The sequence below is a fragment of the Gymnoscopelus microlampas genome (assembly GCF_963454915.1).
Source record: "Gymnoscopelus microlampas genome assembly, chromosome: 8".
In the NCBI taxonomy this organism is placed as follows: domain Eukaryota; kingdom Metazoa; phylum Chordata; class Actinopteri; order Myctophiformes; family Myctophidae; genus Gymnoscopelus; species Gymnoscopelus microlampas.
In genome coordinates, this window is record NC_139945.1 from 5,139,800 (window position 1) to 5,166,893 (window position 27,094).

Consider the following 27,094-nt stretch of genomic DNA (forward strand, 5'->3'; position numbering starts at 1 on the left):
AACAACACCAGTGTTCTTCATGAACTGAACATCTAACTCACACAAACAACCTGCCTTTAGTTCATTTCCTCTGCATGGAGATTATACATGTCAATAAGAGAGCATCATCATGTCATGACTCACGAGTCACGACCAATGCTAGCTGTAATGTAAGGCCTAGCGTGTAACTTATTTTACATTAGTGTACATTAGTGATTCTCAACCTTTGTCATTTCAAGGACCCCCAGTTCGAAATGTATTTGGCAAAGGACCCCCATTTGATATGTTTTCTTTTCTCCTTCTTTTATCTCAGGGATAAAATCTATAATCAGTGTTGTGTGCTAATGTGCTCTCAGCCCTGTAACTCCTCAAAGACCGCTGAGGGTCCCCGGTCCCCAGGTTGGGAAACACTGCTGTCAACAATACCGTGATCATTGTAACTTCATCTTATTGCTGTTGATTTAGCCCCTAGGTCAGGGCCTGTGGTCTTGTAGACCTATATTGATCCCACGCGGGAAATTCAGTTGTCAATGGTTACAGCAGGAAAGAAGGAGACACAGGGTAGCAAAATAAATAATACTAATTGTAATGATAAAGATACAAAAAGGGTCAGTAGCAATCCTCTGAGGCTAAAAGAGAACCAGACACCAGGTTGTACTGCAAACAAAACAACCAGCCTGGCCCCTTTGCACTTGGACTATATTACTGTATGTACAATAAAGTACAGTGAAGCTACAGAATTGACATAAACATTTGAGCATATATAACAATATTAGCCGACCAACCCCCTAATTGTCCATGAGCGTATTTACACCCATGTCTATGTAATTCATGTTTTATCATGTTTTAGTGTTCATTAATGTGCACTGTCCCTGCCAAATAAACAAATACAGTAAAGTATTAAGTCTTATCGAGGCAGACCTATATCTGCCTCGAGGAAGACCTATCGAGGCAATAATGAATACAAAATAAAGTGATGGTTAACCATGGTTAATTCACACCAATGGATTTTTATCATTCTCAATTTAACCACATCAACCCCTGTCCCTATTTTATCCAAAACATGTGGGTTTAAATTAAACCCAGAGAGGGAGACCTTTGTTAATCCTGCAGTAGCTCTGTTACATAGCCTCTCGTTCCCGAGAGGCTATGTAACAGAGCTAATCCTGCAGTAGAAATTCAGTTTCGGCTTCACCCAGCTGCTGATGGCTGCTCAGATGGTCACAATGACCATGAGGGAGGAGCAGTTAGGGGGTTAAGTGTCTTGCTCAGGTACACTTACACACATTACCGGGGGCGGGCGGGACGCGAACCAGGGACATTTTGATTTCCCAGACAACATCCCTCTACCCATTCAGCTACGGGCGCCACCCTGACAGACTATATGACTTTAACCACTATCAACAGGACCTTTTTAATAATAGGTGTGCTAGATTAAGGCGTGCCCAGAGCTATGGGTGTGTCCACTGGTCAATGTTTCCACAATCACACCACTGAACACCCCCATTATTAATCTGAGTATAGCTGCAGCTGTGTTACTGACATCAGTGGTTCTCAAACTTTTTCGTGCCAAGGACCCCCAAATGGATGATATATTTGGCCGGGGACCGCCTATCTGAAAATGTTTTGTGCCAGGAACAGCCAGAACAGAAGATTTGTGTTACAGAACTGCAAAATGATTCAAAAATAGTAGATGTTCAAGCTTGCAGCGCGTCACAAAGTGAGGCGCTGTGAGCTTGTCTGCTATTTTTGCATAGCCAACGTTTAATTGGATAAAATGATTTTGATGCTGTATTAACACAATTGGCTGAGGACCACCTGGGGGTCCCTAGACCCCACTTTGAGAACGACTGGCTTATATAATGTCAACCATTTTCAACCTCATCGTCATATAATTGGTCCTCACCATAATGCTCATTATAAGACGGCACCATTTCTGTCTACTCACTCTGTGTCTCATTGGAGGGCTGTGGACAGTTCAGAAACCTGCTACCAATGACATCATAAATGGGGATCCCAAGCTAATAGAAACTACAGCCTTTCTCTTTCTTCTGTAGTTTATTTCAGCTGTTATTGCATCAATAAACAAATACAATAAAAATACAGATTTTTTATTTTTTTAATGACCAAACCTGCCTATCAATGATGCTGATGAAGCCACTCCTAGGGGCTATGAGTGGATTTAGAAGGGAGGTTTGCAAGGCATGCTGGTAGTTGGAGTAATATACAGTGGAAAGCAATCCAGAGGAACATACTTAAGACTTCTACATCTTTTTTTCCCCATTCATAAGGTGTCAATTTCTTTCCCACCACAAATAGTGAATGACTGCAGCTTCTTCCAGCGGTAAAATTCTCCTTGAAGGACTGTCGATTACAGTATGCAGCCCGCCATGTATTTAATCTGCTGTAGTTTTTAACCTGCACTGGAAAACATACATTTGCAGTGTCTTTGGAATGGAAATCAGCTCTCAAGCTTTTCAGAGTTTTGACAGTATATTTGAATGTATTATGTATTTTGCCAATAAAACATCAATCAATCAATCAATCAAAACAATCTACAAGCTCACAACGCATTGCCACGTGTTGTGAGCTTGTCGATGAGCAGAGCAATGTTTTTTTGTAATTCTGAAACTGTTTGAAAAATAAAACAACAAATTAAGATATTATTGCCACAATCTCCAGGTATTTGGTCAAACGTATTGTGATATTTGATTTTGTCCATATCGCCCAGCCAGCCCTACTCTGATACTGAAGTGGTTCTCAAAGTGGGGTCCAGGGGGTTCTAAATGGACCCTTACAAGTATGTAACTCTGAGAGTGTACAACTGTAACTCTGAGACTGTACAAATGGAACCAAATGGACCCTTACAGGTATGTAACTCTGAGAGTGTACAAATGGAACCAAATGGACCCTTACAGGTATGTAACTCTGAGAGTGTACAAATGGAACCAACACTCTCAGAGTCATGGGGGTCCTTGAAATTAAACAAATTGAGAACCACTGCTGTATTTAGTGTAAAGTATGTGTTCTTTTCTGGACCTGTGAGTGGAGAGTGAAACCGGACTCCACACACGCCTGCACACCTGTCACTGCTAACCTGATACTCCCAAAACATCTCTCGCACTGCTGTCTCTCTAGCTGTCTCTCAATTCCTCCCAGCAGGCCAGTATCATAACTATATTGTACATAATAACTTTATTTACTCATCCCATTAAGGCTAACAAAGGCCAATGTCCCATTTCATTATTTTACAAGGTCTATTGTAAGTTTAACTGGTTATGATATATAGTTTATTAGTTTTATTGGGACCAATGCCTCATGTTTGAATAATTTCACGAGCTGCAGGCGATGGATGAATTATTTAAATGGCCGGCTCATTTACCTCCTCTGTGTTCCAATGAACACAGTCAGAGTGACACATACCTGCTTTAAGGCTCACTCACCACTGACGTGCCACCGTCTTTGTGCTGTTAATGTGCTACTGTTCCGTGTTCGCCAAACCTGCTGTGTAACAGGTGAGTTAGTGTGTTTTAAAGGAAGTGTTGTACAGAGTAGTTTATATTAGGGACTATGTTTTTAGAATACATGACACAGGTTCCTTTTGTAGAAATGATGATCACCTGAAGCAGTAGAAAGATGGAGAGGAAGTTCCAAGATATAATATATAGTTCTAGACTCTAGAGTTTTATGCTATTTCAATTTGTGTTTACTTGAATCGAAATGCATGATTCTCCAGATGAATGTACTATATTTGTGGAATGGAGTGCAGATCCAGTGTTCACCATTTCCATCACAGTTGTAAAAATCTATTATGTGGTCAATACAAATGTTAACCCGAGGACAACATGACGCTGGCTGGACTAAATAACCTGTCCTGTTTTAATTCACCACAAAAATACATATGAACAATATAGGCTATAGTTAAAATAAAAGAAGAAAAATGACCCTTAAGGGTCTTTAACTGTGAGAGTATACAATTTAGATTGAGGTCCCAGAGATAAAAAAAGAGAAGGTAAATGGGGATCCATGGCCTCGTCTGTCGGGTAGAAACCTCATAATGTCCAAAACTGTTACTTTCATTCTGGACACTAAGGAAAACTGCTGGGCGCCTTGGACGAGTGGGCATTAGGGAAATGTGGGCACTTAGGGGTGGAGAAGAGTGGGCACTAGGGAAATCTGGGCACCAGGAAGACTGAGCACTGGGATAACTGGCCACTAGGAAGAGTGGGCACTAGGTGCACTGCCTGTGAAATTGAATACTTTATTAACAATGATACTAGATGCTTAACGTGTGTTTTGTATGTAAAGACAATGTTTCAGTGGTTGTTCCATTCATGCTCATTCGTTCAATGTATTTGCATACAAATGCTGCGCTCAAACCCTGCTAATGGCCACCTATTAGGCTACCTGGCATTGAATAGCTATTACCTGTGAATGAGCACATTATCATCATTAAAGGCGTGCTTTCCATTGTTTTGTGTGGAAGGAACACTCCATAGTCCATATCAATGATGGTGGCTCATTTGCAATTGCTTGGTCTATTGTTCACCCATTATGGCTACTGCTTACTTAGGAAATCCACTCCATAACATTTGAGGGGGGAAAATAGCAAATCTACAAGCTCACAACAATCTACGAGCTCACAACTGTCTTGTCTACTTCTATCAGCCTGTCAGTTATCAGAATGTCTGTGTGACCACATCATGACACTAATAGACTATATGTTTGACTGAAAATTAAAATAAATAATCCAAGCAGGTATTAATGGAGTTACGAATGAAATTCAGTCCGATTAACACACATGGTGGTGGTGTGTAGCCTACAGTCTCTCACAGCCTTTAGTATTTCGCCCTCTCTTCTTTTTATTTAACTGTTATGCAGCTCACATTCACATGTGCAAAAGACTTGTTTCCAGCTAGACTGTGATGTTCTGTTAAATATTGATCCTATTTTAATTCATAAACTATATTTATCCTAATGTTTTTATGCCACAATTCATAAATATTTATTCACAAATAACTGTAAGTTGCATTAACTGATCTCCAAATATTGGACTAAAATATATATATTTGAATAGCCATTGATCAATACAAGATTTAGCCTTGATCTAGAGTAGACGTTTATATCAAAACTATATCAACCATTAGATTTAGACCATTTTTAAACCATTAAATTATTTTATTTTTTAGTCATGTTGTTTGAAAACGTTTATTTTAGGATGCCAACAGTATGTTTAGAAATTATTAGATGTCACTATTATTTATAAATCATGGCAGTTTGCATTAATGGTGATAGGGCAGTATATGCAAATAATTCAATTCAATTCAATTTTCAATTCAATTTTATTAAAGTGTCAAATCACAACAAGTTGTCTCAAGACACTTTACATGTAGAGAAGAGACCCAACATCCCACCCTGAGCAAGCAATTTTGCGACAGTGGCAACGAAAAACTCCCTCTTAATTCAACAGGAAGAAACGTCAGGCAGACCCTAGGCTCTAGGGCGGGGGCCTTCTGCCTCGACCGTGTTGGGGGAAAGAAGAGAGAGAGAAAGGGAGAGACAGAGGAGAGACAGAAAGAGATACAGTGCAAGCAGTAACAATATCAATAATAGCAAATATAATAGTGTAAGATACTAGCATATGATAGTATAATATAGTACAGCAATAGTGTGTATGCAGTATATAATGGAATAATATAAAAATGTTTAAGATAATATAATATGCGGTATAGTGTAGTGTAGTAGAAGTCCACGGTCGTGTCCAGGTCGTGCTCCATGGAGAGAGGCCCGGTCCGGTCCGCAGTCACAGTCTTGAGCCGCAGCTGGGGGTCCGTAGTAACAGTCCATAGACTCCATGGAGAGGCCCAGGCCCGGTCCGCAGTCACAGTCTTGAGCCGCAGCTGGGGGTCCATAGTAATAGTCCATGGACCTGCGACGTGGGTGGTAGAAGAAACTCCGGGGAACGAGTCCCCGGTTGTAGAATTAGTGGCAGGCCTTACTAGAGCGTGAATCCGTACAGGGTTAATTACGATTGTACCAATGGGACACAAACCCACACAACCAAAGGGAGGACGGGAAGAGAGAGGACGAGGGGAGAGAGGATGACTATAGGGGGACTGAGTCTATACACTTCGGCTATAGGCTTTATCATAGAGAAAGGTTTTTAGTCTAGTTTTAAATATACAGAGTGTGTCTGCTTTACGGACTGAGACTGGGAGAAGGTTCCACAGCTGAGGTGCTTGATTGATTGATTGATTGATGTACTTTATTTAGTAAGACATGAGAACAGTACATGGCAGTACATAACAGTACATGGAAGTACAAATTCGCAATACAAGGTCTACTAAACTGGATAGCTCAGTTAAGCACGTAGCTTGTTTAAGATGAGATCCCCATGCACACAAATCATGTTGACATATAAGAGACAGACAGATATACACACTACTATACAGAATGTCATACAATCAGTTTACAGGTTACTGGTATGAAGTATGAAGGGTGAAAAATATGTACAAAAAGAAAGAGAGGGGGGGGGGGGGGTAGGTTAGGTTAGGACATGGGGTAGGTTAGGACTTGGACAGGGGCCATTTTTGAATTGCAGCCTCCTGAAGGTGTATCTTTAGGGCGTTTTTGAAAGTGAGTAGGGTTTTACACTCCTTTACTCCTTTTGGTAGGGCATTCCACATTTTAGATGAATAGCATGAGAAAGAGTTCATTCCCTTTGTTGTGCCAAATCTGGGTTGAACATGGTTTGTGGAGCTGCCTCTGGTGTTATGATCATGGACTTGATTAACATTTTGGAAGTATTTTGACAAATACAGGGGGATCCCAATGTTGTGGTGTATCTTGAAGACCAGGCCCATAGCAAGTTGCTGTACTCTGTCCTCAACCCTAAGCCATCCAAGCCTAGCAAAATGGGCATGGGTTAGATGGGCTTTGTAATTGAGGCCAAGAAGTAGCCTTACAAGTTTGTTTTGGGATGTTTGGAGCCTTGTTTTTAGGGCCTTGGAGGTGTTGTGATACCATGAAGTGCATGCATAATCATAATGACCTTGTATGAGGGCCCCTACAAGAATCTTCAGAGTATTCTTACTGACTTTACGAACAAGCCTCCACATCCTCCGTGTTATTTTGTGGACCTTTTTGATCGTCTTTTCAGCGTTTTTGTCACCTGAGAGGTTTGCCTCCAAGATGGAACCCAGGTAGGTAATTTCCTCCTTTCTTGTGATAACATTTTCACCCACTTTGATCGTGAAACTCTCAGCCTTTCTAAGGTTAGGGTTGGACCCAAAGAGGATGGATTCAGTTTTACCCAGGTGTAATGAGAGTTTGTTGTCGGAGAGCCAGATGCAGATCTTGTTGAGTTCAGTGCTGAGAGTTTTCTCAACCTGCAGCCTGTCCCTATCCGAGACCAGCAGAGCCGAGTCATCTGCGAACAGGAACAGTTTGCAGTCGCAAGCTGAGGACATATCATTCACATATATCAGGAACAGTAGTGGTCCTAGTATGCTTCCTTGAGGAACACCACAAGTCACTGGGAGGGGAGGGGACTGGGTGCCGTTTACTTCCACCACTTGCTCCCTCCCTTCCAGGTAGGATCTCATCCAGTTCACCGACGTGTCATCAAAGCCTATTGCTTTGAGCTTATTGATCATAATTGGGTGATTAACGGTGTCAAAAGCCTTCTGGAGGTCCAGCATGACCATGCCGCAATATTTGCCCTTGTCGACATCTTGTTTGATAGAGTCGTTCAAACTTAAATGCTCTACCTCCTGTTCTAGTTTTTTGGGGGTTTACTGGAACCGTAAGCATTTTTTCATACTGTGGACGCAGTGGTGTTCTGGCTGGTTTACGGGGCTCGATGAGTTCTTTGAGATATACTGGTGCCTGTCCATTGAGAGCCTTGTATGTGAGGAGGAGAACTTTAAACTCTATTCTGTATTTAACCGGGAGCCAGTGCAAAGAGGCCAATGAAGGAGTGATATGATCTCTTCTTCTGGTTCCTGTCAGTATGCGCGCAGCGGCATTCTGGACAAGCTGCAGGCTATTTAGGGACTTACTTGGGCAGCCTGATAGTAAGGCGTTGCAATAGTCCAGCCTAGAAGTAACAAATGCGTGGACAAGTTTTTCTGCATCATTTTGGGACAGAATGTGCCTAACTTTTGCAATATTACGCAGGTGAAAAAAGGCATTTCTTGAAATTTGTTTTATGTGGGACTGAAAGGACATGTCTTGGTCAAACGTGACTCCCAGATTCTTTACAGTGGCCCTGGAGGTCAAGGTAATACCATCTAGGGTAAAATTCTCATCGATTAATTTATCTCTGAGGTGCTTAGGGCCGAGTACAATAACTTCAGTTTTGTCCGAGTTGAGGAGTAGGTAATTACGGGTCATCCAACTCTTGATGTCTATAAGACATGCTTGAAGTTTAGCCAGTTGATCTGTTTCATCTGGCTTCATTGATAGATATAATTGTGTATCATCTGCATAGTAATAAGCCCTTTAACAAAAAAAATAGCCTAAATGAATATAAACAGGGCGTGTCAGCGTGTGATGGCTGACTCAGCAGCCACACATAGAGACTATAATGTATGGTAACTCTTCCTTTTGCTTTATATATTTAGTGTGTTTATTTTCAGTTCATTATTAACCAGTTGAAATGACATAATTTATTGTTTAGTTGTTTTCTATGAGTTCATTTATGAGTTTTCTTTGAGATACCAGTTTTGTGGGAGGCTGCTGATATAAATGGACATTATGGGCTGACCAAAGGAATGGGGATCAGCTGCTCCAGATCTGCAGCTAATCTGGACAATTGGACTGCACCACAGTCCCTCTGCACTATGGGGTGGGGCAGGGGTTCTTAGAGTGTGTGTGTCAATGGTAGTCTTTGTCTTTTCCCCCTTTTGTATTAACAGTGGTCTGACCCGTCCCTATATATGTCCACCACCTGTGTCATTCTGGTTAGTTAGGTTTTCAGTTGTGTTGTTCAGTCCCAGTTTGTTTTGTTATTTAGTTTAATGTCTTTTGTGTTGAGCACATTTGTTTTTGTTATCAAACCTTTGATTTGCAACAACGGAAAAAAGAAAAGAAAGAAAAAGTAATAAAAAAAGAGAACAATATTTTAAAACCAACAAAGTTTTCCCTGTGTCTCTCCTTCCGACCAACTCTCTCCGGTCCCTTACACAGCGTGATATGCAGGTATGGCGAAAGCAACAGAGCAGTGAAACAATAGTTGGCTAGTTAGCTTGAGGTCCTGGTGCCCAGTCTTCCTAGTGCCTAGTTTTCCTGGTGCCCAGTCTACCTGGTGCCCAGATTTCCCTAGTGCCCACTCTTCTCCACCCCTAAGTGCCCACTCTTCCAGGTGCCCACATTTCCTAGTGCCCATAGTCTTCCCAAAAATATGGTGCCCAGATGTCCTTAGTGCCCACCTATCCTGTATCCATTTTCAGGATTCAAATTCAAAAATATCAAAAGTAGCAGGTCCACTTGAGCTTGTGGATCTGATACTTTTGATACTGTAGTACTGTATGAAAAGGCGTTAATTTACAAAAAAAAAAAGTTAAAATATGGAGATAAGATGTTTCTGCCCTCTCTGTCCGGGGGCACGGTGGCACAGTCGGTAGCGCTGTCGCCTCACAGCTAGAAGGTCCTGGGTTCGATTCCCGCCGGGGACGCTGTGGGCGCTGGGGGCGTGTTCTCTCCTCCACGTCATCGGCGCCCATACCCTAGGTGGGGTTGGCGAAAGGGCCTACTCTGTGTGGAGTTTGCATGTTCTCCCCGTGTCTCCTAGGGTAGTTAATACCCTCACAAAAACATGTAGTAATCCTGGTCACTATACTGCCTCCCCCTGGTCAGCCGGGGCGCCTGATGGAGGAGAAGGGAACTGGTTGGAATAACGTGTTCCTTACACGCGCTATGTCCAACCAGGGAAACTCCCCCCTGTCGGTTGATAAGAAGCGGCCTGCTTGCTCCTCATGCATTGAAGGAGGCATGAGCTTCAGCTTGGGCTCTCCCTAGGCTGGCAGAGGGTAGGTAGTGCCCAGGATTACATGGGCAATTGGCACTGGGTGAAAAAATGTGGGTTACAAAATCGTGGGATAAAAATTATATAAAAAAAAAAAGAAAAGATGTTTCTGCCCGACAGCAACGATATCAACCGAGAGTCCTTTAAATTAAAAATCACACCCTGTGTGAAGTGAGTGGTGCCTTGCTTAGCTTGGCTAACATGTTCAATCAGCCAAGCTAACATGTCCAATGTTAGCTTGGCTGATGGCACTGATGTCACTTTGAAACATGTAAACAATGTTTCAAAGTGATACACCTATTTATAGGGCTCTATTTCGTCATGCGTCTCGCTAGCCAATCAAAGCACACCCTTTCAACATATTGTCACGTGTCACGTGATGCTTGACCAATGTTAGCTTGGTGGACACACGGACATACAGACATACATACATACATACGGACACACAGACAAAGTATAGGAGTGGTTGCCTTCGGCACCACTCAAAAAAGGTTGACAATAAAGGATTTATGCTGATCTATCTTTGCTTACACCCATCAGAATGGTGTCTCCTGCCATCGCTCTGGCCTTCCTGCCTCTGCTGCTGACCCTGCTCATCCGCTACCGCTTCTACTTCGCGCTGTTCTACCATGCGGTTCTGGTGCGGATCTGGAGGGACTGCAGGAGCGGGCTGAGCCGCGAGGAGCGCGCCTTCCAGTACGTTTTGACCGAGGCCACGCCCGGAGACCCCGAGACCATCCTGAACGCTTTCGATGACTGGAGCAGCGGGTATGAGTTCATCAGCACCCTTGGGTCCAAAAAGGGTGAGGATTAACCACTTAAAAAGCCTCTGTTCTTGGTGAAACAGACCTGAGTTTGCAAATGTCTACTTGGTATACGCTCTTTTATCACTCTAGTCTAGTCTACACCAAATCTCTTCACCAAAAATAGCAGATCTACAAGCTCACAAACCTTTTACTGCGTGTATCACAGAGGATGTGCAGAGTGGGAAGTCAGTCGGATCAGCGGTTTTCCAGAAATATCTGTAAACCCACAAATCTCTCTGTCTGTCTGTCTGTCTGTCTGTCCGTCTGTCTCCAGCATGCTGAAATAGAAGCCATTGTTCTATAAAAAATACAAATAAAGTTGAAAATGTTGCTTTAAATGACCAAATCTGCCTACTGATGATGTCACTGGTAGGCGGGTTTCTGAACTGTCCACAGCCCTTCTCTGAGAGTAAATAGTAAATAGAGAGGAAGTGGTCCTTCAAATGAAAGGGAGCACCAGTCTAAAACAGAAAGCATGTTTTTTACATGCGTTTCATACCTTTTCGTACAGCAAAAGGTATGTTTGAAATGGTTTGTGTGTGTGTGTGTGTGTGTGTGTGTGTGTGTGTGTGTGTGTGTGTGTGTGTGTGTGTGTGTGTGTGTGTGTGTGTGTGTGTGTGTGTGTGTGTGTGTGTGTGTGTGTGTGTGTGTGTGTCTGTGTGAGACTCAATCTTTCCACCTGGCTCCCCTCCACTCAGGTCCCTCATTGCTTGCACCACAGAACAGGTCACTGAAACACTGTCACACATCTTGAATGGCTGCTATGTGTAGTGGAACGCAGTGAGCTGGGATTGAACCCGAGGCTCCCACTCAACAGTCTACGCCAGCTACAGTAGCCCCCCACAGTCAAATTAGCCAGAACTCGCGTGCAACAGACCTGCCAATCGGGCTCAGCCCTATTGGCATGACTGGTAACACGTCAGATTGGCGAGTGGGAGCCTCGGGTTCAATCCCAGCTCACTGCGTTCCACTACATATGCATACAAAGGGATCTACATAGCACTATCCTTCTCCTATCCTCCCCGTAGCGGCTCGCATCCAGTTTAAAACCCTGGTGCTAGCCTATAGGGCAGTGAAAGGAACAGCTCCTTCTTACCTCCGGGCTATGGTCGATGCATACACCCCTGCCCGACCACTTCGGTCTGCCGCCACGGGGCGACTGGTTGCCTCGTCGCTCAGTGGTCCTTCTGGCCGATCTACACGGTCACAGCTTGTTTTCTGTTCTGGCCCCACAGTGGTGGAATGAACTCCCCACTGATGTCAGGACAGCAGAGTCACTGCATGCCCATCTTTCGCCGCAGGCTGAAAACCCACCTCTTCAGGAAACTACCCTTCCTCTTCGCCTTGCCTACTTGTTGTTAACTAGTTGTACAAACTCTTGTTTTATTGTTTTACTGGATCTTGTTTATTCGATCCACTTATTTGTTTTAGCTCTTGCTCATTTGATTTTCCTATTTTGTCTCATCTGTTTATGAAAGTAGGTAGCTGATTTATTGCACTTTTACTTAAGCGCTAGCTAGGTATACTCTTGGTTGCTTGTTTTAGAAGAGAATGCACTTGATACTTCTGGTGATTAGTAGTTTCGTTCCCTACCTATGTTGAATGCACTTATTGTAAGTCGCTTTGGATAAAAGCGTCTGCTAAATGACTGTAGTGTAATGTAAATGTAATGTAATAGCAAGCCATGACAGAATAGTGGAACTGGAATTGCAAAAGACATATCAAAATATCACACATCCTCGGTGAGAATGTACAAACGTGTCATTCCATCCATGTTTCATCTCAGTGATAACCCAAACATCTTTACATCTTTGACAGCTAATACACCAGATGTTGTTGTGGTTGATTAAGAGTCCAGATAAGTGTCTGCATTAGTTTGACCCTAGCCTAGTGGAAGCCTTTATGACCAAGGTCATTAAATAGAATTACCAACCACTTCCACTAACCATCTCAGAGCTGGGCTATAGGTGCAGACTATTTAAAAAAAAATATATTTGATAGCCTAGAACACTGGTACCCAAAGGGGTGTCCCTAAATTATTTTTTGGGGGTCCCCAGATGCTTAGCTTAATGTGAAACATTGTTTTCTCACTCAAAAGTAAACAAACCAACATACAGTATTAGTGTATAAAGGGTATCCTATCTGCACATTTCTAAAGTTACATTTGAATTACTTTTAAGTCCTTTTAAATACCAAATTGTCAAACATTACGTAAGAAAGAGAAGTGTTTGTCAGACTGGGGGACCCCAGTTCAAATATGATTATTTTGGGGGGTCGCGGCCTGAAAAGTTTGGGAACCCTTGGTCTAGGCTAGGACATACAGTACCCACAGACTGCTTCTTAGAGGGTTTCAACAACTTGGGATGCCCAGAAAGGAGGCAAAAAGGCTGGCAAAGTGCTGTGCTGTCATAATTGGTAGCTGCCTGCCATGCTTTTGTGAATATAACCTTAACTGTACCTTTGATATTTGTATCCTTGTATGCTCTCCTTTATGTGGACATTTGGGTTGTCACATTTAAGTTACACAAATAATTGTCACACAAATAATTGCGATTCAAGATTTCATTGTGTTTTTGGCACCAAACATTGGACCATATGAACTTCACATTTTTATTTGTTTTTTAGGCTTCATAAATTAATCACAAATTCCACAGGGAAGATATGACAAATGACAAATAACTGAAATATACACTTTCAAGAAATGATATACTTTCAAGAAAATTTAAAAATAGCAGAAATAGCAGATCTACAAGCTTACATACAACATGTCACTTTGTAACGTGTTGTAAGCTTGTTATCTGCTATTTCCAGTACTTTTGGAAAACGTTTGAATTCGTATGAAAATGTTTCAACATGGAAACGATTATGACGATTATGCAAAACAATTGTGATTATCTCAAATAATTGTGGTTAGGCCATTATGTTAATAGTTGTGACAGGCCTAACCGGTACTTCAAGTCCATAAATGGTTAAAATGTGTGTTTCTCTTTAGGTATGATCCTGGACAGACTGCTGTTGGAGCGCAGTCCCATGACGGTGTTGGAGCTTGGTGCCCACTGCGGGTACAGCACGGTGCGCATCGCCCGGGCACTGCCACCTGGCGCCAGGATCTACAGCTTAGAGATGGACCAGGGCAACGCCACCATAGCTGAGAAGATCATACGCCTGGCGGGGTTTGATGACCGCATGGTGAGAGGACAAGCACGCACGAAACATGTTGGCAGTTATTCTCATGTTTGATCCGTGGGCACCATTGACACTTCTAACTATTGTTACCTGTTTATACCTCCTGTTTTTTTTCCCTTTTCTGACCTTATGCGTATAGTTACCAGTGGTGTAAAGTAACTAAGTACATTTACTCAAGTACTGTACTTAAGTAACATTTTGAGGTATTTGTACTTTACTTGAGTATTTCCAATTTCCAATAATTTTACTTCTACTCCACTACATCTCAAAGGCAAATATTGTACATTTACTCCACTACATTTATTTGAAAACTTTAGTTACTAGTTACTTTTCAGATATAAATTATGATATTATTTGAAATGATAGGCTATTTGAAAATAGATCTACAAGCTCACAACGCGTCGCATCGCGACGCGTTGTGAGCTTGTAGATCTGCTATTTTCAAATATTTAGTACCTTTACTTTTGGTACTTTAAGTACATTTTGATGCCAATACTTTTCTACTTTTACTCAAGTACATTTTTAATTCTGGACTTTTACTTGTAACAGAGTATTTTTATATTGCAGCATTGGTACTTTTACTTAAGTAAAGAATTTGAGTACTTTTTCCACCACTATTACTGACCTGTTTGTGTCCAGGTGGAGTTGATTGTGAAGCCCTCAGACGAGGTCATTCCTCAGCTGCGCTCTGACTACGGTGTGGAGACATTGGACTTTGTCTTCATGGACCACTGGAAGAAATGCTACAAGCCTGATCTGCAGGTAAAGCCTTAAGACAAGGAACCTTCACATCCATGGTCGTGGAAGAAGTTCTCAGATATTTTACTTTAAGGAGCACTTCATCCACTTCCAACCTCATAACTGGTATTCACTAATGCTCATTACGAGATGGCACAATTTCCATTTGCACTGTGAGCTTGTACATCTGCTATTTTTGAACATTTTTAAAAAATCTTGAAAGTGTGTGAAGAACTACTGATTTAGCAGACATTTGTAGGATCGGCCTCAGATCTTAATGGGTTAATGTTCGAGGTCAGCAAACTGTGACTGAGTGACACAACCAGAAATGTCTGAATAATTCCAGTCTGTCTTTGTGTTTTAGCTGCTGGAGGGTTCTGGTCTGCTGGGGAAAGGCTCCATGATCCTGGCTGACAACGTGTTGTTCCCCGGGGCGCCCAACTTCCTGCGCCACGTGCGCAAGAGCGGCCTGTACGAATGGAGGGTCCACCGCGCCACCATAGAGTACAGCCGAGGCATCAGGGACGGCATGGCCGAGCTCATATACCAGGGAGTCAAATAGAAAACCACAGGTTCTCACAGTGGGGCCCGGTGGGGACCCTCAGAGGTCCCCCGCAAACCTTTTTTGTTCATGACGTGTTCCTAAGCCAATAATTTGATGACCGGCGGAGTCGGCTGTAGACTCAAAGAGTCTCCATTGAGTCTCCTACCGGGGACTCTGCCGGTAGTGGTGGAAAAAGTACTCAAATTCTTTACTTAAGTAAAAGTACCAATACTGCAATATAAAAATACTCTGTTACAAGTAAAAGTGAAAAAATGAAAAATGTACTTGAGTAAAAGTACAAAAGTATTGGCATCAAAATGTACTTAAAGTGCCAAAAGTAAAAGTACTAAATATTTGAAAATAGCAGATCTAGATCGGCTATTTTCAAATAGCCTAGGTATAAAATAGGGCTAAAGTGGTTAATGTATGTTTCATTATATCATAATTTATATCTGAAAAGTAATTAGTAACTAAAGTTTTCAAGTAATTGTAGTGGAGTAAAAGTACAATATTTGCCTCTGAGATGTAGTGGAGTAGATGTAAAAGTATTGGAAATTGGAAATACTCAAGTAAAGTACAAATACCTCAAAATTGTCCAGTACTTAAGTAAATGTACTTAGTTACTTTCCACCACTGCGGTCATCGAATATTGGCTTAGGAATGTGACAAAAAGAAAAGAAACTCCATGAATTCAAGGCTTCATGGGGTGTGTAATTGATAGAAAACAAGTAATTTTGTGGGTGTACTACTCCCTATTCCAAAGGTAGCAAAAAATAGCAGATCTGCTGTTTAAAATCTTTGAACGCTATGACAAGTGTTTAATTTATCTATAATTACACCAGCTAGAATTTAATCCAATGAGAATGTACTTAATAAGAATAACCAGAGGTACTGGCAGATTCCTCAACAGAAGAACAATAGATTCACTCAGTCCTTAGTGTAGCCCTGAGGCTGTGCAATACCAATATGGTCAGCCCATGGACTAATGACTCTTGCTCACGCCCATAACTCTGCTGCTTTTGCTCTCAGTCTTGGTTGACTTGTATTCCTTTGCTCTTCTAACATCCGTTTTTATGACAATAGTGTACATATACTGTATTTTACTGTACATAATACATATATATCCCAGAGCAGAGGCCCAGGCAAGTTTTTTTGTTCTGTAGTAACCAGGGGCCTATTACACGAAAGGTGAAGCCTGGGCTTGAGTCAAATCCTGGTTTGACAAAGTCGGGTCGTACAGCCTGGTTTATTCCGTTCCATGAACGCCAAGCCAGGCTGAAAAGGAGCGACTTTGTCGAGCTAGATCTTGTAAAGCCAGGCTGTGTCGAGCCAGGATGGTAAAGCTAGGCTTCACGTATTCCTGTAAAAGACCATGTAAGCAGAATCCTTGAACGTGACCAATCATGGAGCCCAAAACCAGAGCGGCGTTCTTCTCTGTGGCTGAACAGCAGCACTGCAGCAGCTCATGGAGTCATACAAGGAAGTAAAATGTATAATAAGCAAGAAAGGAAACACGGCCGCAATAAATAGATCCAGGGAGAAAGCGTGGCAAAGTATTGCCGACAAATTAAATGCACAAGTCGTCCAAAATATATAATTCTGTTAGGCTTAAACATGAGGAGTTTAAGTGAATATCGCCTACTAATCTACAATGCTATTATATGCGGCATGCATGCAATGTTGAGATTACATGGAATCCATCTATATATCTGTGCCGTCCACGGGAGTAACGGGGGTCCCTGGGGGGTCGCCGTTACCCGCGGCGGTAAGGGGGGGGGGTCCCCTTTGCGGTAACGGGTTCACGGAGTTACAATGACATATCACATGAGTCATTGTGAAACAATTATGATTCATGGTCACACACTATTTCGGTAATATAATTAAATTGATTATATCTTATTGTATTTATTTCATTTTATTTGAATGCAGGGTCATTAAAATTAGTCCATATACAAACATATGTGTTGAATTAACTGTGGAAAAAGTCACTGGTTTAAGATTGGAGTCATTGGAGTAACAGCTATATCACAAAACTTGAAGAACAAGGCACTGGATTAATTAAGCTTGGCTGTTAGCCTGGTCTGGACCAGGCTAACTTCACAGCTAAATTGCCATGGTAACTAAGGTAGGATTTTCTTTCGTGAAATCTAGTCATGGATAAACTTAGCCAGGGTGAACTGGCTAAACTAATCTGGCAAGATAATTCAGCTTTCATGAAACTGATTCATCGCAAATCCTGGCTAAATTAAGCCAGGATAGGTGTTAAATCCAGGCTTAACCCCTAATTCTGCTTTCGTGAAATAGGGCCGTGGTGTCTGTTACTCCTTTGCTACCGGCTGTCTTGTTGCTACCCAGGGAGAGGGACAGAAAATCAAACATGAAAAGCATGTCAAAGAGAACATAATAAGATCAAGATATCTTCACATATATACACATCTGCTGATAAGCAAATTCAGTGTGTACATGAGATTAAGCAGGTGTGGAGCTTATGCCAGTGAGCACAGCCTTCTCTCTCCATAGCCTGCCCACACAGAAAAAAACACAGTTTGATATGCATATTAGGCCATGGACCCATTTGATAGGATTTTTTTTTAATCTCTGGGACCCCAAACTCTGCTTTGTAAAATCCTCAGTGCTGAGTGTCCATTTGGTTCCATTTGTACACTCTGTGTTACACACATAAAGGTCCATTTGGTTCCATTTGTACACTCTCTGTGTTACACACACATAAAGGTCCATTTGTACACTCTCTGTGTTACACACACATAAAGGTCCATTTGGTTCCATTTGTACACTGTGTTACACACACATAAGGGTCCATTTGGTTCCATTTGTACACTCTCTGTGTTACACACACACATAAAGGTCCATTTGGTTCCATTTGTACACTCTGTGTTACACACACATAAAGGTCCATTTGGTTCCATTTGTACACTCTGTGTTACACACACATAAAGGTCCATTTGGTTCCATTTGTACACTCTGTGTTACACACACATAAAGGTCCATTTGGTTCAATTAGTACACTCTCTGTGTTACACACACATAAGGGTCCATTTGGTTCAATTACACTCTGTGATACACACACACACACACACACAAGGGTCCATTTGGTTCCATTTGTAGACTCTTTAGTTACAGACCCCATTTGGCTCTTAACTAGCAACTACTTAGCTGGGGCCCCGGGAACCACCTCAAGGACCCCTGGGGGTCCCCGGACCAGACACTGAGAACAAATGTAATAGACTATATACAGGTATCACATCTATACTCACATGGGCACATACAGTATGTACATACAAACCGATAATTTATTTTATTTTAATTGTTTACTATAACTGTGTAATTGTATTAATTATGAATAAAGGCTGGCTAAATGAAATGGGAAATGAATGGGCAATTCACATTTGAAGCAGCCATACAGCAAGGTACTTGCTACGCCCAACCAACTCCATCACAGGGTACCAGCACCCTCTGCTGGACAATACCTTTAATTGTAACACATCTTTCCCCCTTCTTTTTGTGAGATTATTGTATCTATTTCTCCAAAATCAATAAATCCATAAGACTTTGAAAATAACTATAAAGAAATGTTTTTTTTTAACAAATTACAATGTTTTCAAATGTATAACATGTATAAAAATCTTTTGAAAATAGCAGATCTACATCGTGAGCTTGTAGATCGGCTATTTTCAAATGGCCGAAATGTATAGGGCTGAAGTGGTTAATGTGTGTTTTGTGATAATCTAAATCTACATAGTAACTTGTAATTCAAGTTTTCAAATCATTGTAGTGGAGTAAAAGTACAATATTTGTCCCTGAGATGTAGTGGAGTAGAAGTAAAAGTAGGCCTACAATATTTTCCTCTGAGATGTAGAGGGGTAGAAGTAAAAGTATTGAAATGTGTAAATGCTGAAGACAAAATACCTCAAAAGTGTACATAAGTAGGCCTATAGTACTTGAGTTCATGTACTTATTTACTTTACAGTTCAGTTTACACCACTGTTTAAAATTAACTGAGGTTACTGCTGTTGACAAACAGAATGAAACGGGTGAGGTATCCCACCTGAATATGCATTTTATTTTATGTTTACTAAAGAGCTGTAGACAGGGACACAAACACTTTATAGCAATGATTGTGCAGAATATAGCAATTTAACAATATTTAGTTATATTAACAAAACAATATCACTTACACCAATTTAATGATGGTGAACTTTTCAAACAAATCTGTCAGCATAACTCAAAAGTTTAATGTTTCAAAGGTGAAATAAAAAAATGGTTACATTTTTATACAGTTTAGACAATCAGTGCATGACAGATGAAAATCTTTTTTTCCCCCAAAGTACAAAATAATAGCATAAAAATATAGGCTACTACTCAATATACAGAATGCTCATTTCAGAATAATGTATTGACCATTAATCATTTCATTGCTATTTTATACTTTGTCTATTTAGCCAATCTACAAGCTACGTGTTGTGAGCTTGTAGATGTGATTAGTATAGAAATATTTAATTCAATTCAATTCAATTCAATTTTATTAAAGTGTCAAATCACAACAAGTTGTCTCAAGACACTTTACATGTAGAGAAGAGACCCAACATCCCACCCTGAGCAAGCAATTTTGCGACAGTGGCAACGAAAAACTCCCTCTTAATACATTCTATACATTTAGAAGATAATTGATTGATAATTGTATAAAGTATTAGTAATCTAAAGCTGCAAAACATTAACTTAAAGGGATATTTCACATTCTAACATGTTTGGGGTCATTTCATCATCTAATCAGGCTTTTGTGAACACCCCAGACAGCTTTTCTTTTTAATCTCACGATTTTGTAACCCATTTTTTCACCCAGTGCCAATTGTCTGTAATCCTGGGCACTACACTCCCTCTGCCAGCCTAGGGAGAGCCTAGAGCCGAGCTCATGCCTCCTTCAATGCATGAGAGCTAGCAAGCCACTTCTTATCACCTGACAGCGGGGAGATTGCCCCCCCCCCCAGAAAGCTTTTAAGTTGCTTGATTCAGTATTTAGATATTTGATATCAATTTGATCAGACACGCCCCCTTCCTATAAACCCATTAGATGCATCGAAAACACCCGTCCTTGGTTCTGGTGACTGATGTCCTTCTAATACGTGAAGGGGCAGTGTTTTTTCAATTACTTTTCCATTTATTTGTTATAATTTGCGGGGGGGGGGGCTTAAAATAATATAATATAACAAAATAAAATAAATGAAAAAAGCAATTGAAAAAACACGGCCCCCTCATGTATTACAAAGACAATAGCAATCACCAGAACCAAGGATGAGTGTTTTCAATGAATCCATCATGGTTAAAGTGGAGTTTGAAATTACAATGGGTTTGGCCCGGACGGCTGGCATAGCGGTCCAGCCAGCTAGGCTGCTAATGACCCCGACGACCTTTGCTGCGTGTAACTCCCCATCTATCTCTCCCCACTTCCTGTCAGTCTACTACTGTATATACTATCAAATAAAGGCAGAAAAAGCCCCCCCCCCCCCCCCAAGAAGAAGTTACAATGTATAGACGGATTTCCGCGCGACGTCATCACAGAGCAGAATGCGCAATCTGCGCATGCTCGGGGGGAACGAATTGTTGCGCCGTTCACTCTGTTGTTATGTTCGGGAGTTAGATAGCCATAATTCTGCTATTATAGGCATAATAGGCATAATGCTGCTATTATATACAAACAGATCCAACTTCCGACAAATCATTTTTATTGAGTAAACAAGGTAGGCCTTACAAACTGCATAATTTAATCTACTTTCATTAAACCCGGTGAAGATCATTTATTTTATCAATGGACATTTGACCAGAGCTGCTGCGGGTAATGGCGCCCTCTATAGGCTTCCCCCGGCTCTGCGCGGTCATATCCTCTCATGTTTACTAACAGGAAACCTGTCTATAGGAAGGGGGTGTGTCTGATAAAATGGATATCAAATATCTAAATACTGAATCAAGCAACTTAAAAACTGTCTAGTGTGCTAACAAAAGCCTGGGTGGACTTTCCACCACTGCATAAAACAAAGTATTTAGTTGAGCCAGTCACTTGTGTAGTGTTAGTACAAGCAGATGTGTCAGTCAGAGGTCCTGTGAACTGGTGACTGTTGGATGGTTAATTTGCCGGGGTTGTCATGACGATGCCAGATCTTTGCCATGGCCTTTTCCTGGCCTGTCACAGCACTGAAATCCACTTTCTTCAAATGCGGCAAAACAGAGATGATATGAGTCCTACGCACACACACACACACGCACGCAGACGCACACACACACACACACACACACACACACACACACACACACACACACACACACACACACACACACACACACACACACACACACACACACACACACACACACACACACACACACACACACGCACACACACTGGTGTGTTATCCATGGTCATATGGATGTGCTTCCACAAAAGTGTTTTATCTACAGTTAGCCACATGAACCCTAGCATCCCTATTCTGGGGCCAGAAATAGATATAAGAAATAAGCTGTGAGCTTGTAGATCTGCTATTTTGGGTCAAGATATTTAGTGTATCCAGGATATCAAGACAAGAATCTAAAAGGTTTTTGGTTTATTTGTCACTACTGATACAGGTAGGCCTACAAGCCGAGAAAGCTGGTAGATCGTCTACTTTCAAATAGCCGATGTACATTGCAGGTTTAACCCATTAAGACCTGAGGCCGAGTCTACAAATGTCTTCTACATGACTACCGTAAATCCTAACAGTTTTCTCAAAATTATATGTATTTGGCTGCGGACCCCCATCTCAAAATATGTTGTTCCAGGGACCCCCAGAAGCGAAGATTTGAGTTAAAAATATTTGCTTTAAAAATATATTCAAAGATTTGCACACAAAGTGACGCGTTATGAGCTTGTATATCTGCTATTTTTGAATAGCCAGCATAAAGCATAAAATAATGCTTTTTAGCTCGAATCTAAAATGACACAGATGCAGTCTTCATGGGTTAAGTGGTTACACAGATTTTCCATGGCTGTCTCCTCTGCCCAATTATTTAATAAAAAATGAATTAAAAACGTCAAGTCACACAGATCACTTGACTGTAATACAGTTGTGCACAACCAGAATAATAGACAAACATCTGTGCGTTCACTTATAGAGTATGAATACTGTTGCTGTGCAGACTGTAGACAAGGTATGTAATATGAACCCCATCTCTGCTGCATTTAAGCACCTGCTAAAATGCTATGCTGCTGCATGCCTGCTCAGCGCCTGTTACACAGACCAGGGTGAAGAAGTACTCACATTTTTTTACTTGAGTAAAAGTATCAATACCATCATGTAGAAATTCTCTGTTACCTGTAAAAGTCGGATATTCAAAATTGACTTGACTAAAAGTACAAAAGTATCGGCATCAAAATGTACTTAAAGTGCCAAAATTAAAAGTACTCATTGTGCAGAATGTCCCATTTTCACAAGGTATAAAACATCTTCTGAAAATAGCCGATCTACAAGCTCACAATGCGACGCATTGTGAGCTTGTAGATCATTTTCAAATGGCTGAAATATATATAGGGCTGAAGTGGTTAGTGTGTTTGTAATAATAATCAAAATCTTCAAAGTAACTAGTAAGTTAAGTTTTCAAATAATTGTACAGTACTTGAGTATACCACTGGTTACACACGCGCAAACACACACACACACACACACACACACACACACACACACACACACACACACACACACACGCGCAAACACAAACACACGCACACGCACAGGCACACTCACAAATAATTGCAAACTGTTAACACTGGAAACACTCTTTGCAGTGTCACTCTACGCCCTGCATACTTTGCCATATGACAAATAGCAGATCTACAAGCTCACATGGCGTCGCCTTGCTAAATACAAGGTGGAAACCTTGTATGTACAAAACTGTTACTTCTTGGGAAATGGGAAAAAAGGAACCTGTCTTCCAATTGTCCAATTGCATGATTTGGAGACAAGCTCTTGTCAATGCTTTTTATTGGTTCAATACAGACAGACAGACTGACGGCTTTTACTTTCAAACTTTTTCAAAACTAGCGAAAAAAGCAGGTCTACAAGCTCTCAACACACGTTGTGAGCTTTTAGATCAGCTATTTTCGCTACATTTGCCTAACTCTCTTGTACAACGAAGGCATTCATTCACAAAAGACAAAGAGTTGAAATATGGAGACACAAGGTTTCTGGTGTGTATCTACCTGTATCCTGGTTGGTTCTCTATGAGATTTCCATGCAGGGTGATGGTGTGGAGATACAGTAGTTCTCCCAGTTTGTCCACCTCAGACAAGCTGCAGATGTTGTTTCCATGAAGATACAATACACGCAGCTCCTGTAGCTCACACAATACCTGACACACACACACACACACACACACACACACACACACACACACACACACACACACACACACACACACACACACACACACACACACACACAGTGCCAGTTACAGCCATATATAATATATATTTTTAAATATTATATATATTATCAAGTACGATATACAGTATTTCCTCTGTTTATATGTAAAGCCATTAAAGCCACAGCCATTCAAGTGTCTTACCAAGCTAATTTCTTCAAGTTATATCTGAAGGTTTTGCATGCTTCCATGAAGAATTACAGTGACAGTCATAGTGAATAGATCTAACAGTACACTACAGTAACAATGCAGTAACAGGTGTGGTAGCTCTGTTCCTTTAACAGACAGAAAGAAAGAAAGAAAGACAGAAAGAAAGAAAGATGGGAAATACAGGCAAACAGGGAAAAGTTTATCAATTGAAAAGGACAGTGTGTCACTGTGTCTATGTGTGACCTGTTAAAAACAGACTCACTGTGTCTATGTGTGATATAATTGTTATAGGACAGGTTCACTGTGTGTCCGGTCATACAGTCTGGAGCAACGGAACCTCTTTTGATGATTAAGGGGGGAAGCGGAAGCCCCGCCTCTTCCCCCACTTCCGTTTCGTCTTTACAGTCGCGGAAATGTATCCTAATATAAATCAAAATCATCTAAGCATATATAGCTTGCTGCTTAGCAGAAATGGAAATTAAGAAATAAAATGTAAAGATATTTTAAAATATGTTTTCGTGAACGGAAATGACGAATGGATGCTAGCTTCCTGTCTCGGATTTCGGGAGGTGTTCCAGACTCTATATATAGCATTCGGAGATTGGGGAATAGTTATCTGGCTACGCGAGACTACTGTGTGTTAGACCTGTTAAAAGGATCCCTGGCTCATAAGCCGTATATGCCTTAATACAAATACAAAATACCTTAAATATTTCATTTATTTTAGAAATAGTTCATCCTTCACTCAATAGGGACCGCTCCAGTCGCAAGTTGATGATGTCATATGTCCATGTGTGATCAGCCCTATGGAATGTATGGAATGCATGCCATGTGCTAATTAAAAACGTAATACTTTCTACGGTTAATATGAGCATCAAAACAATATTTTAAATACTTTTTATTACATTCTTTAGGGCTGAACCACACATGGACGTATGACATCATCAACTTGCAACTTATAGATGGCAATTATAAATGTATTAAGACATATAAGGCTCATTAGCCAGGGATCCTTTTAAAAACAAACTCACTGTGTCTATGTGTGACATGCTGTTAAAGGACAGGTCCAGCCAGGCCAGCTTGCGCGGTTCCGCCAGGAAGCGGCTGACGTTGTGAAGGAAGTTGCTCAGGTCAGCTATGTTGTTGTTATTGAGACGCAGAGAGCCACACAGGTATCTGTTCTCCTTGTTCTTCCTCAACGGACGCAGTCCAGCTCTGGGCTCCTGTGCATCTAAGAAACAGGGGAAGAAATGAACCGAGTGGTGTGTGTGTACTTTTTTTTTTTTTTGGTTCAAGGTTTCCTTATTGGTATTTTCTATTTTCACATACAGTTCAATAGGACAAAAGCATACAAAAATGTTACCCCTCCCACCCCCCCAAAGTTCCCACTCCGAAAGAGCCACAGCCCTGGTATCTTGTTGTATCATTAACACAAAAAGACAATACAAACAAATAAGACACAATTGCAATTAAAGTTGAAAGAAAATGTAAAACAAAGATGAAAACAGGGCAAAGAAGTAGTAGCTGGACAAGCTCACAACAGAGCTTGTTGATTTTCAGCAAAAGCTTTACCCACAATAACAGAAAACAGAAAATACACTGGTATAGAGAGAGTGGTTAAAGGAGTAGTTCACCCAAATAATGACTTGTTTACTATCAATTGCACACCCCATGGAGCCTTGTATTCATGGAGATTTTTTAGTTTTTGTCGCATTCCTGAGCCAATACTTTTATGACCATGTCATCGGTCAATAGGACTTTTGAGTCAGCCGATCATCAAATTATTGGCTCTATCTCCATGAATTCATGGGGTGTGTAATCGATAGAAAATACGATTTTTTGGGGGGGTGAACTACTCCTTTAATGTAGCTACAGTTTTGTCTGTTTCCAATCCAAACCCATGTATCAATGAGTATCACGAGGTAAGGAGTTAAAGAACAATTACAATGAGACAGATTTCACATCATTTAAAAGGTCAAAATAACACTGCACAAAAGGTCAGTAATAGATAACAACAAATAATTGAACGTATTTATACATTTTCCGTAAAATGCAGATCCCAGAAGAATGCACGGAATCTCTGTGTGAACCATCTGACTGATGTCAGTACTAGGGCGTCTCATTGTTCCGGTTCCGATACCAGTATCGGAAAAGCTGCCAATACTGTCGAAAATGCTGGTATCGGTTTCGGTGAGTATGCCAGTCTAATTCCAATCCCATACCACATCATTTATCACATGAAGATATGTCATTCACAGTAATCAATTATTTTGTATTTTGAATGCTTCACTTGATGTTGCTCTACTGTTTTATATATGTTTTATTTATTCCTAGATCAGTGGTTCTCAAACCTTTTTATTTTCAAGGCCCCCATAACTCTGAGTGTAGAAATGGAACCATTTGGTTCCATTTCTGTTACAGACCTGTAAGGGTCCATTTGGAACCCCCTCAAGGAACCCTGAGAGTCTCTGGACCTCACTTTGAGAACCGCCGTCCTAGATTTCTTTTTTAATTACACACAGGTATCGGATCAGTACTCGCTCTGTATCGACCAATACGCAAGTTATGGGTTTCGGAATCGGTATGGGGAAGGAAAAACTGGTATCGGTACATCTCTACAACGGGCACACCCTCTTGTAGAGATGGAAACCAGGCTGTACCTGCCACTGACGTGATGCTTTGAAATGACAAATCCACAGGAGCACCGTACATGTTCTACAGACTCCTCCAGGCAGATGTTTTACCTGTGTGAGGAGAGACAGGGAATGACATGACTCGGTTTCTAGCTCAATGGTTCTCAAAGTGGGATCCAGGGACCCTTCTTAGAGTCCATAGCTAAATGAAAAACTGTTTAATTTGACGATCATGTCACTGCCTGCCTACAAGCAGGGGTGGGCTGCTCTGACGGTGCAAATGCGTGGCCGTGAGAGAGCCGTCAACGCGCCGTCAACACCCCTAGAACAAAAGCCCTCTCTACCTGGCTACTTTGCATAACATTAGGCTACTTGAGAAAGGCCATGGAATTGAATGTGTACATACATTCCTCTCACAATGAGAGACAATTGGTCTCTGCACTGCAGAGTGTGAAAGGTGATACAGCCAGATGGATTTAATCATCATCACCCCAATCCGTACAAAGTTACTGGTTAAACGGGTATCAGCCTTGATGTCTGAAGTTACATGGGCCACCTATGACCG

The 27,094-nt window shown here is 41.2% G+C and overlaps 2 protein-coding genes across 2 annotated transcripts; one reads left to right on the forward strand and one right to left on the reverse strand.

Moving 5' to 3' along the window:
* Window positions 1–3,479: 3,479 nt before the first annotated feature.
* tomt (transmembrane O-methyltransferase) lies at window positions 3,480–15,298 on the forward strand (the record flags this gene model as incomplete). The annotated part of the gene is made up of 5 exons (XM_084064362.1): window positions 3,480–3,494; window positions 10,547–10,809; window positions 13,805–14,001; window positions 14,638–14,760; window positions 15,101–15,298. Exons 2-5 carry the CDS (start codon window positions 10,548–10,550, stop codon window positions 15,296–15,298), a joined length of 780 nt encoding a protein of 259 aa, XP_083920488.1. The 5' UTR covers window positions 3,480–3,494; window position 10,547.
* A 6,083-nt stretch (window positions 15,299–21,381) lies between these two features.
* lrrc51 (leucine rich repeat containing 51) lies at window positions 21,382–26,608 on the reverse strand (the record flags this gene model as incomplete). The annotated part of the gene is made up of 4 exons (XM_084063966.1): window positions 21,382–21,535; window positions 23,526–23,674; window positions 24,928–25,127; window positions 26,557–26,608. 4 exons carry the CDS (start codon window positions 26,606–26,608, stop codon window positions 21,382–21,384), a joined length of 555 nt encoding a protein of 184 aa, XP_083920092.1.
* Window positions 26,609–27,094: the final 486 nt, after the last annotated feature.